The sequence below is a fragment of the Cebus imitator genome, unplaced genomic scaffold (genome assembly GCF_001604975.1).
Source record: "Cebus imitator isolate Cc_AM_T3 unplaced genomic scaffold, Cebus_imitator-1.0 Scaffold549, whole genome shotgun sequence".
NCBI lineage: Eukaryota > Metazoa > Chordata > Mammalia > Primates > Cebidae > Cebus > Cebus imitator.
In genome coordinates this window covers 385,601-401,512 of record NW_016107864.1, presented here as the reverse complement: position 1 = coordinate 401,512, position 15,912 = coordinate 385,601, and the positions used below count along the sequence as shown (strand labels likewise).

The 15,912-nt window shown below is 37.6% G+C and overlaps 1 protein-coding gene across 3 annotated transcripts in view; it reads right to left on the bottom strand.

Annotated features, from left to right (window-relative positions):
* Positions 1-15,912, bottom strand: part of CTSC (cathepsin C) — a 45,842-nt gene that overhangs the window by 15,320 nt on the left and 14,610 nt on the right. The window contains exons 3-4 of one of the 3 annotated variants that reach the window (XM_017515409.2): positions 3,392-3,558; positions 191-346 (exon numbers count right to left, since the gene is read on the bottom strand). In XM_017515409.2, coding sequence (XP_017370898.1) covers positions 191-346; positions 3,392-3,558 — 323 coding nt within the window. The remainder of the gene's footprint in view (positions 1-190; positions 347-3,391; positions 3,559-15,912) is intronic. The other 2 variants (XM_017515411.2, XM_017515410.2) reach the window with 2 other exon arrangements.

Below are 15,912 nucleotides of genomic sequence, written 5' to 3'. Positions count from 1 at the left end.
AAAACTCATAAATAGGACTTGGAGAGTGACAGAATACGTATCAATAGGAGAGGAAGATGGTTAACAGATCACAAAAAGATGTTAGAAATGGGATGACGAATAAAATGGCGAGCAACCCCAGTAGGACAGGTTAGGAGTAGGTATTCAGCATTCATATTTTTATTAATGATAAAGTGAAGTGCTTTGTTACCTTGGGAGTCTTCGACTGTGGCCACCACTTCTCCTAATCATGTCTCCCAGGGTAAGAGTCTCATATTCCATGTATGTAGTTGCAGTCCAAGACTTCTGAATGGCATTGATAGCTTTCACAAAGTTGTGCTCATATTTGTAAAGCCTACTAAAATACCTGTCCCCAAAAAAGAGATCATTTCAGATACAGTCTTTACTAACGTAAAGTAATTAAAACAGGCATTCGAACTCTGTGCCTAAGTGGAAAGTGGTACAGCCTTTCAGGCAGGTAATTGGCAATAAGTATCAATAGCCCAAAATAGCCTCGCGTGTCTTCTCTAAAAATAAAAGTTCAAGTTAACTAAGATGCATGTATAAGGGTTTTCCATGAAGTACTTTAAAACTACTAATAGATTGTAAATAATCTACATAAATGTTCTAAGGGACTGATTAACACTTCATTTTCTATATAATATAGTCATTAAAAATGTCTAGAAGATTATTTAATAATAGGGAAGAATGCTCAGAACTACATTAAATATAACAAAAGAAAATCAACATTTATACAGAATCATAATCAATTTATCAACTTTTACACAGTAATATATATGTACATTATATATGTATAGTAACGTGTATGTGTATATATGTACATATGTGTGCACACACTCACACACACACACGTGTGCACGTACACACTATAAACTTATTTTTTTTAATGCCAAACATTGTTACTTGAGTGGTGACATAAGATGCCCAACTTTCCCCTACCGCTGACAGTTTCTACAGTGTACCTTTATAACCTTTTTAATAAGAAAAAAGAGAACAGCAAAACCTGTATGCAACATATATGCAGTGTGCAAAGATTATAACCATATGATATAAAAATAAATTATACTTTATGGAAGTTTGGTTTATACCTGTTACTCAGAATTTGTTTATTGAACCAATATCAGCAGCAGCACCTGGAAGTTTGTTAAAAATGCATACTTCAGGTACCCAGCCCAGATCACCTGAATGAGAATCTGCATTTTTTAAACTAGATCCCCAGGTAATTCACAATAACATTAAAATCTGAGCTGCATTGGTTTACCTTATGCCAAATGCTTGGATACAGATGTAAACAGGCTTAACACACAAAGAGCATATTTACAAAGCAGAAAAGCTCAGAGAGTTAATTATTCAATTAATTCAAACATTTATCATACCTGTGTGCTAGATGCTAGGAATTAGAGAACTCACCATATTATTCCTATTTAAAAAGATTCTGTGGTTTGCGAGTGACTCACTATCTAAGATTTCCATAAACACTCAACTATACAAAGCAAGATATAACTAACCTGAGTAACATTTTAGGCATACTGCAAACTCTTTCTCTCACAAATCATGTGTGTAGAGAGAGAATTTTGATACAGTAGAAAAACCTGAGCACACTGAAAATAATCAGAAAAACATGAAACCAGGCTGATAATATTTTCATGTTTTTATCAAAGTTCTTTCCCACCTGTTGCAAAGTGTGAAAAACCAGAGAGGTAACTTTATCAAGCAGATTATAAAACTTTATCATATTTATGACTATATTAACACAACAACGAAAACAAGTTAGAGTTGTTTCATTGTTTCTTTAGGCACAAGAATAAATTTTAAATTGTAAAAAAAATACTTCTGAGATATTTTCTGACAGTGAGAGTCAATATGTCATTGACTATAGGTATTTGCAGAGCAGTAGCCCGATCCACTTCCCTTACTTTACCATAACATCTAGCAAAAACTCATAGGCTGATATGTGCATTAAATAACAAGACAGCATCTGAGGTCTTAAATACTATTATTTTTGGTATTTAAGACCCAAAGAGATTATCTTACTTATATCCCATCTTACTATGGGATAACAGATCATTAAGAGTTGAAAGAGACCTCAACAGAAATTCAATCCAACACACTCATTTCACAGGTGAGGCAATATAGGCTCTGAGCACTCTGGTTGGGAGCTTCAGTGAATGAGACGATTGTTTGGAATATCAAATGGAGTACAAAGAGTACATAGCATATCCTAAATGGTAGGGTGCAAAGTAAAAAAGTTAAAAGGAAATGTGTAGCTCTAGGATCAAGCCAAACAAAGCTATTTAAAACCTAAACTTAAAATGAAGGGGATGAATTAGTCTAGATCTTGTTCAGCACTTGTGCAGACAATTCATTCTGCTTTAAATCATCTCTCTTGCCTCTGTGCTGCAGTCATTCATCGCTAGTGTTGCCTGGCTTGGGATGATTTGTACATGTACATTTTTCGTGGTTTTTACAACTACATAAAACAGGTAAGGTAACAATATCTCATCTCTTCCTTCCAAAACTAATAAAGTCTTATTTGAAACCTCCTGTTTGTGTGGTTCACTGTTAGTTATAGCAGATCTAATTTAACAGAAACCATGAACTGCAGGTTATAGTCTGAATTATGTTCCCCTCAAGATTCATATGTTGAAATTCTAAACCCCTGTATCAAAGCCCTATGACTATATTTGGAGACAGAGCTTTAAGGAGGTAATTAAGGTAAAATTAGGTCATATGAGTGGGCCCCTATCCAATATGACTGATGCCCTTATAAGAAGAGAAGATTAGGACAGTCAGAAAAGACCGTTTAGGGGCATAGTAAGCAAGCAGACTTCTGCAAGCCAAGGAAGACGTGGAAGAAACCAAACCTGACAACACCTCAATCTTGGCCTTTCAGCCTCCAAAACTGTGAGAAAATAACCTTTCTTAAGCCACCCAGTCTGTGGCACTTTGTTAGGACAGTCCTCGCAGACCAATAGGCAGTGTAAATACTAAGAACTTGGATTTCAGTTATTTATGGTCTTGTTTAAAAGTTGCTCAGTTAGTATCACCTATACTTCTTACAGCATAAACATATGTATCTACATGTATCATGCAACACATTATTACATAGCAACAAATAAAATGTTTTTCTTTATTTGTAATTTGCAATTCTGTGGTTCATTACATGATTTCATTTAAAGTAAACATTGGTTGATTACTTTTGGAATACTTTGAAAAAGTACTCTCAATTATATTGGTCAATTTCTTTTTCCAGTAAAGTTTTACATAGCATGGCTAATATTTCTAAGCCAAATAAATTTTGTAGAATCAAACTAAAATTCCAAGAATATATACACATGTTCATATATACTATAAAACAAACGAAACGTATGTCTCACTTGTAACGACTCACTTTTTCTGAGAATTCTTAAGGTCTGCTGTGTTGCCATACACATTCTCAGTGGCAGTCCCCACCTTCTTTCCAGTAAAACAAGCCCAGTTCCGGCCCAGCACATCATGGACCCACCCAGTCATTGTCTCGTTGCAGTAGCTGGTCACCTTGCTGCCCTCTTCTTTATACTGCAAACAAGTAAGGGAAAAGAAAGCCAAGTAAAATCTGTTTCAAATTTCAGGTCCATTTCCCTGGCTCTCACTCACAGTAAATATGCTCCCATTCACCCTTTGTTAATCAAAACAAAAACTTCACCCTGACAGATTAAATTCAAAGAATTATTCTAGAAAAAGAAGAGGTACAAACGTCTCTGTGGTTAGCACTGCTGGCCACCAAACAAAATGTATATAACAAAACACTTCTAGGAATGAAGGGCAAGGAAAAAAACTTAAAAAAAAAAACCAGAGTATTAGACACATTCAAAGCATTTTTCAAAAATGACTTCATTTAATCCTTACAAAAAGACTATGAGGATGCAGATGACAATAATCACATTTTACCAAGGACAGAAGGAGCTCAGAGACAATTAAGGAGCTCCTACCAAGGCAACAGGGCTGTTAAGTGGCAGAAACAGAATTCTCCTCAGTCTATCACTATACTTTTCCACTGAGACAAGGTCCACACCAGGAAACTGCAAAAACAAATGATGAGCATTACCTATAGAAAGAAACAGGATCCGTTTTTTTGTCACTCTCTCAATTTATTGGCATATTCTGATCATGAAAGGGCTAAAGTAACCTGAGTATTAAATACACTCTTTACACTTTATTTCACTAATATGGACCTTTGTCTTATTTAGATGTTAAAACTAAAAAAATAACGATTAATTTTAACAGATCCAGGATTTGAACTAAGATGCTTTGGCTCCAGAGCCTAGTCACCCTCATGTTAGAACATCTTCTCATGGAGGCAGGATACGTGATCCAGGATGACAGCGCAGAGTGTGGGAGACAGAAAGGGAAAATGCTGTGCTAAATCTCTGAGGAGAGACTTGGGCACAGACAATGGCAGGCTCTGACTTAATTTAATAGAAAAGACTATCTGTAGAACTGTGGGCGAGATTTTACTAGGCTTTAGTTCTCACACCTGAACTAAATAAGGAAACGAGCAAAAAATATCCTCGAAGGTATAAACATTCTGGGATTTCATGATCAAATGCAGGGTTTGGTAAACACCTCCTATAATGGCCAGACAGCAAATATGTTACGTGTTACAGGCCACTTAGTTCTCTTGTAGCTGTTCAACTCTGCCCTTGTAGCACAAAAGCCATTAAAAGCAAGACAAACAAATTGGCACAGCAGTCAACTATGTTTCTATAAAACTTTCATTTACGAAAACAGACAGTAGCGTGGTTTTGGCTCCACAGGTTGTAGTTTGTGGACTCCTGCTCTACTTTAATACACACTATTTCACTTGTTTGCAGAGGTTGGCAAACTCCTTTTTTTTTTTTTTTTTTGAAGTGGAGTCTCGCTCTGTCCCCAGGCTGGAGTACAGTGGTGGGAGCTCGGCTCACTGTAACCTCCATCTCCCAGGTTCAAGTGATTCTCCTGCCTCAGCCCCCAAGTAGCTGAGACTACAGGTGTGCACCACCATACCCAGCTAATGTTTTGTTTTTTTTTTTTTTAGGAAAGATGGGGTTTGCCATGTTGACTAGGATGGTCTCAATCTCTTGACCTTGTGATCCGCCTGCCTCAGCCTCCCAAACTGCTAGGATTATAGGCGTGAGCCCCGCTCCTGGCCAGCAAACCTCTTTTTGAACGACCAGATAGTAAATATTTTAGGCTTGCAAGCTGGAAGACCTCACTCACAGCTACTCAACCTAAAAGGTGTGCAGGGAATACAAAAATGAATGAGCTAGGCTGTGTTCCAATAAAACTTTACTTACAAAAGACGCTTATACTTTGCCAACCCCCAGAGGAATGTGTAGGCTAAACTATACTAAAAGTTAAAATTACCTTATTGTATCTCATTCTCTGAATTCAAACCCAATTTAGGGGAAGAGTTAAAAATGTACAGCTTTAGAATCCAGAAAAACTAGACTTAAATTATGGGATTCACCACTATGTTATATAGCACAGGATAAGTTACTTTGGGCTACTCATATCCATATCTTGCTTTTATCTTTGTTGATATTCATGATTTTTTTTTTTTTTTTTTGACACAAAGTCTCACTCTATCACCCAGGCTGGAGTGCACTGGCAAGATCTTGGTTCACTGCAACTTCCACCTCCCAGGTTCAAGCGATTTTCCTAACTCAGCCTCCTGAGTAGCTGGACTACAGGTGTGCGTTACCAGGCCTGGCTAATTTTTGTATTTTTGGTAAAGACGGGGTTTCACCATGTTGGCCAGGCTGGTCTCAAACTCCTGACCTCAGGTGATCTGCTTCCCTCAGTCTCCCAAATTGCTGGGATTACAGGTGTCAGCCACTGTATCCGGCCAGTGGTTCGTGATATTGTGAATCCCATATGCCTACTTCTGGTGAAGAATGACTTCACTAGCATGAGTTCAGTTCCCAACTACTCAAGTCCTTGCTAAAACCCAACTCAGGATGAAGAACAAGGAAACAAAGGCCCAGGACATTGCTGGGCAGCAATATGAAAGGGTGTGTTGTGTGAAAAAGTTAATAACATAATTTTTTATATTAAAGTATGTAAAATTTCTATTTTGATAGATCAAAAACAGTCTAATGTGGTAAATTCATAGGATGCAGCCTAAACTTCATAAAGCTGTATTACATATTTCTCTCTGGCACTGGCTCTTGATCCTATTCTCTTCTCCTTGGTTGTATGCTGTTAAGGTAGGCGAAGTAGGGTTAGGCAGATACTCCCTTCCAACTCTGCTGTTTGAGGAAGCAGTCTGATAATGTTTCCAGAGTTCTTAAAAGCTACTTTATGGAAATTGTCACACATACACAAACAAAATGTCTTTACACAGGAAGACATTCACTGCAGTATAACAAATGTTAAAAAAAAAAAAAGCATGTCCTACAAAATGTCCAAATTTAAAAAGTATTAGGTAAATAATTTATTCAAAAGAATATTGTGTAAATTTTATATGATAAACCTGAGTTCCATAAAAAAGGGGTGAGCAAACTAAAATTAGAGAAGGCTGCCTATTTCTATAAACATAGTTTTGCTGGAGAACAGCATGCCCATTCACTTATACATTGTCTATGGCTGTTTTTGTGCCACAATGGCAGAGATTTCATATTTTATAATGATTGTACAGATTACTCACAAATCTTTCAGGTTCAAAGAACACAGAAATGACATAGTCTTGGGGGACAAAAAAGAGACTTAAGGATATGGCTGAACTAGAACTAAGTGTTCTACCCAATGCCATCCGCCACTGCTTCCTACAACGTGTCTTCTCATAGAGAGCCAGAGAGGTAAACAATTACTAAAATCACTGACGGGAGATACCCAGAAATGACAGGAAAGACTTTTTTAAAACCCACAGAGCTTCCTCTTATATTCTTTGAGCCTCACAATAATCTCTTTGGATAAAATTTCTTTCTCATGAAGAAATGATGACTCTGCAAAATTAAATGGAGAGGAAAGAATTCAAATACAGGTTCACATGTTTCAAAGGTCATTGCTTTATCCATTGTATTCTCCTAAAAAAAAAAAAAAAAAAAAAAGTTGCAGAGAATTAACTGACTCATGAGTCAGGTTCAAATTGTTGCCCAAGGCCGTTTAAGGGCTGCCTAAAATTTCTAGCAGTCCTCGCCAGTGTTTTCCCACTATTCAGGTACCTATGTTACCTTGGCTGTTTCAGTCTTTTTACCATTCCTGCCTAGGTTTTTGGTGCAGAACAGAAAGAAAAAATAATGCCTTCAGGCCTAGACTGCCTAGAAAGGAAACAGCTCTGCCACTTACTGGCTGTGTGACCCTCAGCAAGTCACTTTCCTCTCTGTACTTTCAGTTTCCTGATCTTTAAAACAGGGGCAATGGCCAGGCACAGTGGTTCACGCCTTTTATCCCAACACTTTGGAAGGCTGAGGTTGGGAGATCACTTGAGGCCAGGTGTTTGAGGTTACACTGAGCAATGATCCAGCCACTGAACTTCAGCCTCGGTGACAGAATCAGACCCATTCTCTAAATAAATAAAACAAGAATGATCTCATGGGCTGTATTTTATGGATACTAACTCATTTATTTTTCACAATAGTCTCCCAGGAGGTTCTTTCCACAAAAACGTAACAAAAGGATTTTTTTTTTATTCAGTACCTAGAAAGCTGTCTGGCACTAGGAGTAATTAATTATTGAATGAGTGAATAAATGAATAATAGAAGAGGAAGAACAACAAATGTCAACTCCCATTTCAACATTTAACAAGACACTGAGAATAGATAAGTTTATAATTAACAGATGTGTGGTGATGCCAATACATCACAAAGCCTGTAAGTCCAAATCACAGTATTACTTCAGAAGTACAAAGGTTGCTCTCCAAACCTGCTTCCCTATCTGTACATTTAGGTTGACCGAGAAGTTCCAAAAATTTCCCTTCAGGCTTTCTAATTGCAAATCCTTACATCTGTGGTTTTCTTATTTATTTTTATTTTTATTTTTTGAGACAGAGTCTTGCTCTGTCACCGAGGCTGGAGTGTAGTGGCGCAATCTCAGCTCACTGCAACCTCTGCCTCCAGAGTTCAGGCAATTCTCCTGCCTCAGCCTCAGGAGTAGCTAGAATTACAGGTATGTGTCACCACACCCAGCTAATTTTTGTATTTTTAGTAGAGACAGGGTTTCACAACGTTGGCCAGGCTGGTCTCCAACTCCTGACTTCAGGTGATTCATCTGCCTTGGCCTCATAAAGTGCTGGGATTACAGGCATGAGCCACCGTGCCCAAGCTTCTTAATATTCATAAAGCCAGTAAGTAATTCTTAATATAGACACTCTTTATTTATATAAGAATAATTCTAAAAAAATACAACTTTGTTTTTGTTATTATAACTTAAATCCTATACATATAATTTAATTTTATGCTATTCTGTAGCATATGAATCTGAAATAATATATCATTTTTAGAACCTGAAATTATTCTGTAAAAGAACAGAGCTGTCATTTGCATGACAACAACTTAGTAGAAGAGAGGCATTTACCAGTGGGGAAGCCAAGCACTCAGTACCTTAAATTAAGGGGGACTATCCACTGTAGCCCTGTGTTTTTCTTGATTTGAATTTTTTTGGGGTATGTCATTTTTTCTGTGAAATACTTCTTTTGTGATTTCTGTCACTGTATCACCAATTTAGAAGTTGAAGTTTTAACCCCGCTATCCAGCTTAATATGCAGCCAAAATTTTTTTCTGAGGGTTTTCATTTAAATAAACATCAATCTCTGAAGACTGCCTTGCATAGATGAGACAATTTAAGTTTCCATTCATTTATTCCAATTTCATTCTTTTTTTTGAGATGGAGTCTTGCTCTGTCACCAGGTTGGAGTTCAGTGGTGTGATCTCAGTTCACTGCAACCTCTGCCTCTTGGGTTCAAACAATTTCTCCTTTCTCAGCCTCCAGAGTAGCTGGGACTACAGGCACCCACCACCACGCCCAGTGAATTTTTGTATTTTTAGTAGAGACAAGGTTTCACCATGTTGGCTAGAATGGTCTTGATCTCCTGACCTCATGATCTCCCCACTTCGGCCTCCCAAAGTGTTGGGATTACAGGCATTGAGTCACCATGACCGGCCTCATTTATGCCAATTTCTACTGCAACAAATAATTTCACTCTGAAGAAACTTCAAGCCCTAACACTTAAGTTTAGAAAATTTCTATAATTCAATAACTATCCATTTGCTTCTTCAAAATTACCATTAAGTTGCCACACATTCTCAAAATACCCCCTCTTCAATTTCCCACTCATTTTATCAACTATCCAATTACATCAACCTAGTCATAGGGAAATTTTGGAATTGAAGTTCTTTTTTGGAATTGAAGTTATTTATCTTGGATCTTTTACTTGATTGCCTTTTGACACTGAGGAGAATGAAAAAAAGATTGCTTAATCCTGTTCTGCTGTTTTCTTGATTAATAATACACTTAACCAATGTTTGAATACTTACTTTGCATAACACACTTGGCTAGAAGACAGAGGCAGTTTAGTTAAGTGGATTCTGCGCTTTAAATCCAGTTCTGTCATTTATCATTTATGTAACCTTGAGCAAGTCACAACTAGTGAGCCCCAATTACTTCTTTTGAAAGTAGGAATGATACCTATAACTGATACTACTCCACTGGACTGCTATGAAAAAATATAGATGATACTGAAGTTTGAAGAGCTAAACAGTTATGAAACATTAAACAAGTGACAATATTAACACTACCCTCTGTTACCATGAAGGGTGCTTCATGCACACCTTCAGAGAACTTACAGTCTCTCCAAAACTGCCAACTGGGCAGTTGACACTGGGAGCTATCCTTTCAACCAGTAGTTTCTAATGGAACATCGGAAAGTATTGTAACTCCCATTTATACTTCTAATATAAAAATAAATTTGGCAGGGCAATGAGTGGCTCATGCCTATAATCCCAGCACTTTAGAAGTCTGAGGCGAGTGGGTCACCTGAGGTCAGGAATTCAAGACCAGCCTAGCCAACATGGTGAAGCCTCATCTCTACTACAAAAATTAGCCTGGTGTGGTGGCATATGCCTGCAATCCCAGCTACTTGGGAGGCTGAGGAAGGAGGATCATTTGAGCCCAGGAGGCAGAGATTGCAGTGAGCTACAACTATGTGCCATTTGTACTCCAGCCTTGGAAACAAGAGCAAAACTCCGTCTCAATAAATAAATAGGAAATTGAAAACTTCCACTATTATTTAACATGTAAAACAACATTGGTGTGCACACTCAGAGTCAATATCAGATATTCATCTGTTATGTACAGTGTGCTAGTAAGTACCTATATGATGGTTACGGCACAGCATATTCCATTCTTCACATCTGCCTGCTTAAACTGACTTAAGCATCTTATCTGAATTAATCAGGCTAATACTCATAAAGTGAACAAGTAGTTGACAATATACTTGCAAAGAAACAAAGATTTGAAAATACTAATGATGCAAAGGCATGAGCCACTGTGCCCAGCATCATTTATGCCAATGCAAACATAAGAAAATGGCAAAGTTTATAATTACCCTATCCTGAGTTCTGTCAAACACGTTAAAAGAAGTTTTTAGAAACAGATGTTTTAAAAGGATTCCATCACTGTGACATTCCTTTTAGTCCTAGTCATCAATAAAGCAAATGTTTCAGTTAAAATTTGTCTATTAAAATTATCATCCCTAATATCAACTGGTAATTATTCTAAATTCTTCTAAAGCTGTGATACTTTCACACTTTTAACAAAAATGTGTCAAATCTACTGAAATTCTTTAAGATTTTAAAACATCAGAAAATTTTGTTACCAAATGTTGAAAATTTACAGTCATGAAAATGATCAGTAACAGAGACTCTAACATTATTTTTGGCAACAAAATCATTATAATAAGGAATACTTTACATTATTTTCAAATGATATCTTCTTGAAATATATTTTGGGTAGAGCACAATTTTATGACATTAATAAATCAAGCATTTAATCACTTGATATTTCATGTTTTATAACCAATATATTAGTACAGTAATACATGTATATATAATTTTCAAAATGTACCTATACATAATTTAGAATACATAATTTAAAAATTGGACATCTAAGTGTAATCCATCAAGATGATTTATCATGTCAGAAAAAAGTATTTTGCATGGACTTGAATGATTTGATGATTAACCAAATATGGAAATATTATATTCCAGCAGCATTAAAAAACAAAGGATGTTTATTCCATTTTTGCCCTTTGTTTACTGTAGAGATCTTCATATCTGCAAATTATCTCCATTTGCCATCAGGTCCACAGTGTGAGTAAAAGCCATTAGATGGCAATAAAAAGTAACCAGGCAAATTTTAATGAATTGGTATTTTGCCAAATTCATCAGAAAATGTCACATCTTTCCTCAGAAAGAAACCAACTCCCCATGTCAGTTCCAAGGATTAGCTATAGCTTTCTGCCCATTACTAGATTAAACCATTTATTTAAATAGTTGAATTATAATAAAATGCAAAACTGCTGGGAAATTGTTACAGTGGTTATAGCCAAGCAAATTCCAGCATTTTACTGTAAGAACTCGAAGTTTACATGTGAAAATGAGGGTTATAAATCTGTTTATTTCCAGTGCTAAAACAACAATCCATTAAAACCAAAATATACATTCCAGAATTAGCTAAAAAAAACAGGAATTTAGCACTCGGCAAAGTCATCAAAGACCCTGGGCTCATTCCTCACTTACTCACTCATCAACTCAGACTGTAAAGTTGGAAAAAAATCCTCGAGTTCATCTAATCCACTTCTCGACTCATGTTCCTCACTATACCCAACAGAGGTGGGGCACACCGTGCAGTATCTCAAAGCTTCAGTCCTCCAGGCTTTGGGGAACCACTGCAGTCATAACACTCAGGATTTCCCTTGACAGCTAATTTTGTTTTTAGCAGTTCTGAAAGCTAGAACATTACTGTTTTTAACTCTGAGCCCTATCTTCACCTGTATAGGCTCACACAAGATTAAAACATAAATAAATAGAATAAAATATAAAAGTATAATCTCTCTTCCACTAAATCATCCAACATATATGGCCTGAGAGCTCACCATAGCCTCTAAGGGCACAAAGGTAACAACACTTCAAAAACACATCAATAAAACCATACCACAATGACATATTACATAATATTCTTTCTTTTACAAATATTTATTGAAGGCTTATTATTTGTCACATATTGTGTAATACATAGGGAATCAAATAGTAAAATAGAGTTGATCTTTGCCCTAATGAAGTTTAAAGACCAGAGAGAAATACAGACAATTATGACACAGAACGCTAAGCCTTACTACATTGTGGGAACTTTTGACACATGTATCTGTAATTTTGTACCCACTGAATCTTCTCTCCCATAACAAAAGCACATTGTTGCAAAATTACTCAGATAAACAAAAGAACCTATTAATAGTTTTTTAAATTCTACATTAAATATATATATACATATATATTTAAAATTTTAAGTTCTGGGATACATATGTAGGATGTGCAGGTTTCTCACATAGGTGACCAGTGCCATGGTGGTTTCCTGTGCCTATCAACACATCACCTAGGTATTAACCCATTTATGCCAGAGTTTGCCATTTTTTGAATGTGAAAAATAAGATCTTGGCCATGACCTTGAGCAGCAGGATATAAAGAACTTCCACATGCTTAGCATTCCAAAAATGGAACACTAGGCGTAAATGGGTTAAGCCCAGAATGCATTAGCTATTTTTCCTAATGCTCTCCCTCCAACTGGCCCCAGTGTGTGTTTTCCCCCTCCCTGTGCCCATGTGTTCTCATTGTTCACCTCCCACTTATAAGTGAGGACTGCGGTGTTTGGTTTTCTGTTCCTGCGTTAGTTTGCTGAGGATAATAGCTTCCAGCTTCATCCATGTTCCTGCAAAGGACATGATCTCATTCCTTTTTATGGCTGCATAGTATTCCATGGTGTAAATGTTCCACGTTCTCTTTTTCCAGTCTATCATTAATGAGTGTGGTGGATCAATCAGGGTGGTTGGCAAAATTACAAACATTATAGAATAATTGCAAACCTTCTTGGAAGGCTGGGAGGTTTCTGTAAAGGCTTCAGGAAAGAATAGGCCGAAGGCAGCTAGTTCTTTTATCTTGAGGCTTGAAGCATAGGGCAGTTAACAGGGGAATACAAATAGCTTGTTGTCCTAACATCAACCTTTGCCCGTCTGCGCTTGACTGCCTCCTACTTGAGGGGTCGGCAGAAGTTAATAATGGTGTTTATCCAAAGACCCTTGTCCTTTGATCTATACAAAATAAAAGCCCACAAGGCCAGCGAGTCAGGGCTGGCAGCCGTTAACTCCTTTGAGTTAATAGCCCAGATACCCCAGCCCACTCTTTCACTGAAAATCTGTGTCTGAGTGAATTTATTCATTTTTTTTGTTGAGACAGGGTCTGCCTGTTGGACCCTGATAGTGGTGCCCCGTGTGAGGAGAGCTGTAACGAATCAAGGATCATGATGGAACCCTGAAAATGGAGGTGAAAAGAGACTGTGCAGTCAGTGAGTAATCAGTACCCACTTGGGATTATCAAGTTTGAGGGGGATTGTTCAGGCTAGGATTTCATCATGGGACAATAGCTATCAGCTCAAAAGGTAAAAAGTATTGTAACAGCTGCTTAAAGCTAGTGGGGCCTCGGTTTTGTAGGCTCAATTAAGGACCCAATGCAAAGTGTTGTTTCCCAAAGCGCATGGTTCCTTGCAGAAAGTACTAGAGGTAAAGCTCTGAGAACAAGTAGGGAGAACTCAAACAGCATCATGCACAAGGGCAACGGGTCCCAGTAACACCATCACCAGGCCAAAATAACAGAGGAAACAGAGGTTTTGCCTGAGCCCCTCCTACTCCAATAGATAAGAAAAAGACAAGAGGTACGCTACATTTAAGGGACCTTGTCTTAAGCAAGTAGCATTAAAAGGGGAGCTCTTAGATAGCCCAGTAATACAAGATCAACAAGGCAATCTGGTGTATGCTTATAAAAAAGATAACGAAAGAGGCATAGAGGCCAAAACCATGCAGCCAAGCTGGCAGTGGGTAGAAGGAAAGGTTTGGCAGCAGGGAGGTTTGCAGTGCCCCAGGCAGATAGGAACTGTCCAGGCCAGCAGCAGCCTCTGATGGTGGGTGGAGGAATCGCACAGACTAAAGGCAGCACCTAGGCAAGTGCAACAGGGCCGCTGCCCTGAGACCCACGTTGCTGCCCTCTGGCTCTGTAGGCCGCCCACAGCAAAATTTTTGTTTACAAACAACATCACAGATTACAACTCTCTGCTAAGATTTAAGTAGAATTTAAGAATTTGTAAGACCTTTTTCTAATAATGGCCACTGCTGTTATTCCAACCCTACTCTGACATGACTCTCTCAAAATCCTATGTAAGTAAAACAGTAACCTTTGAAAGGACAGAAATTACAGAGACCTCATGAACTTTGGAAAGTGCTTCCTCAGGAAATGAACAGTCCTACCATAGACAAATTCCTGGACACATACACGCTCCCAAGACTGAACCAGGAAGAAGTTGAATCCCTGAATAGACTAATAACAAGTTCTGAAAATGAGGCAGTAATAAATAACCTACCAATGAAAAAAAGCCCAGGACCAGATGAATTTACACCTGAATTCTACCAGAGGTATAAAAAAGAGCTGACACTCTTTCTTCTGAAACTATGCCAAATAAAGGAAAAGGAGGGACTCCTCCCTAACTCATTTTATGAGGCCAGCATCATCCTGATATCAAAACCTGGCAGAGATACAACAAAAAGAAAGCTTCAATATCCCTGATGAACTTTGATCCAGTAATTCCCAATAAAATATTGATAAACCAAATCCAGCAGCACATCAAAAACTTATTCATCATAATCAAGTTGGCTTTGTCTCCAGAATGCAAGGCTGGTTCAACATATGCTGATCAATAAATGTAATTCATCATATAAACAGAACTAAAGACAAAAACCAGATGATTATCTCAATTTTGGCAGAAAAGGCCCTCAATACAATTCAACATCCCTTCAGGTTAAAAGCTCTCAATAAACTAGGCATTTAAGGAACATCGTTCAAAATAATAAGAGTGTTCTATGGCCAGCCCACAGATAATATACTGAATGGGTAAAAGCTGGAAGCATTTCTTTGAAAGCTGGCAGATGACAAGGACGCCCTCTCTTACCATTCCTATTCAACATAGTATTTGGAGTTCTGGCCAGGGTAATCAGGAAAGAGAAAGAAATAAAGGGCATTCAAATAGGAAGAGAGGAAGTCACAATGTCTTTGTCTGAAGATAACATGATCCTAAATCTAGAAAACTCCATCATCTCAGCCCAAAAGTTCTTAACATGTAAGCAACTACAGTAAAGTCTCAGGATACAAAATCAATGTGCAAAAGCCACATGCACTCCTATACACCAACAACAGGCAAGCAGGGAGCCAAATCATGAATGAACTCCCACTCACAATTGCTACAGAGAGAATAAAATACCTAAGAATACAGGTAACAATGGCAGTGAAGGATCTCTTCAAGAACCACAAACCACTACTCAAGGAAATCAGAGAGGACACAAACAAAGGAAAAACATTACATGTTCATGGATAGAAAGAATCAATGTGAAAATGACCATAATGCTCAAAGTAATTCATAGATTCAATGCTAGTCCCATTAAACTACCATTGACATTCTTCACAGAATTAGAAGAAACTATTTTAATATTCACATGGCACCAAAAATGTGCTTGTATAGCCAAGACCAATCCTAAGCAAAAAGAACAAAGCTGGAGGCATCAGGATACCTGACTTCAAACTATACTGCAAGTCTACAGTAACAAAACAGCATGGTACTTGTACCAAAACAGAGATA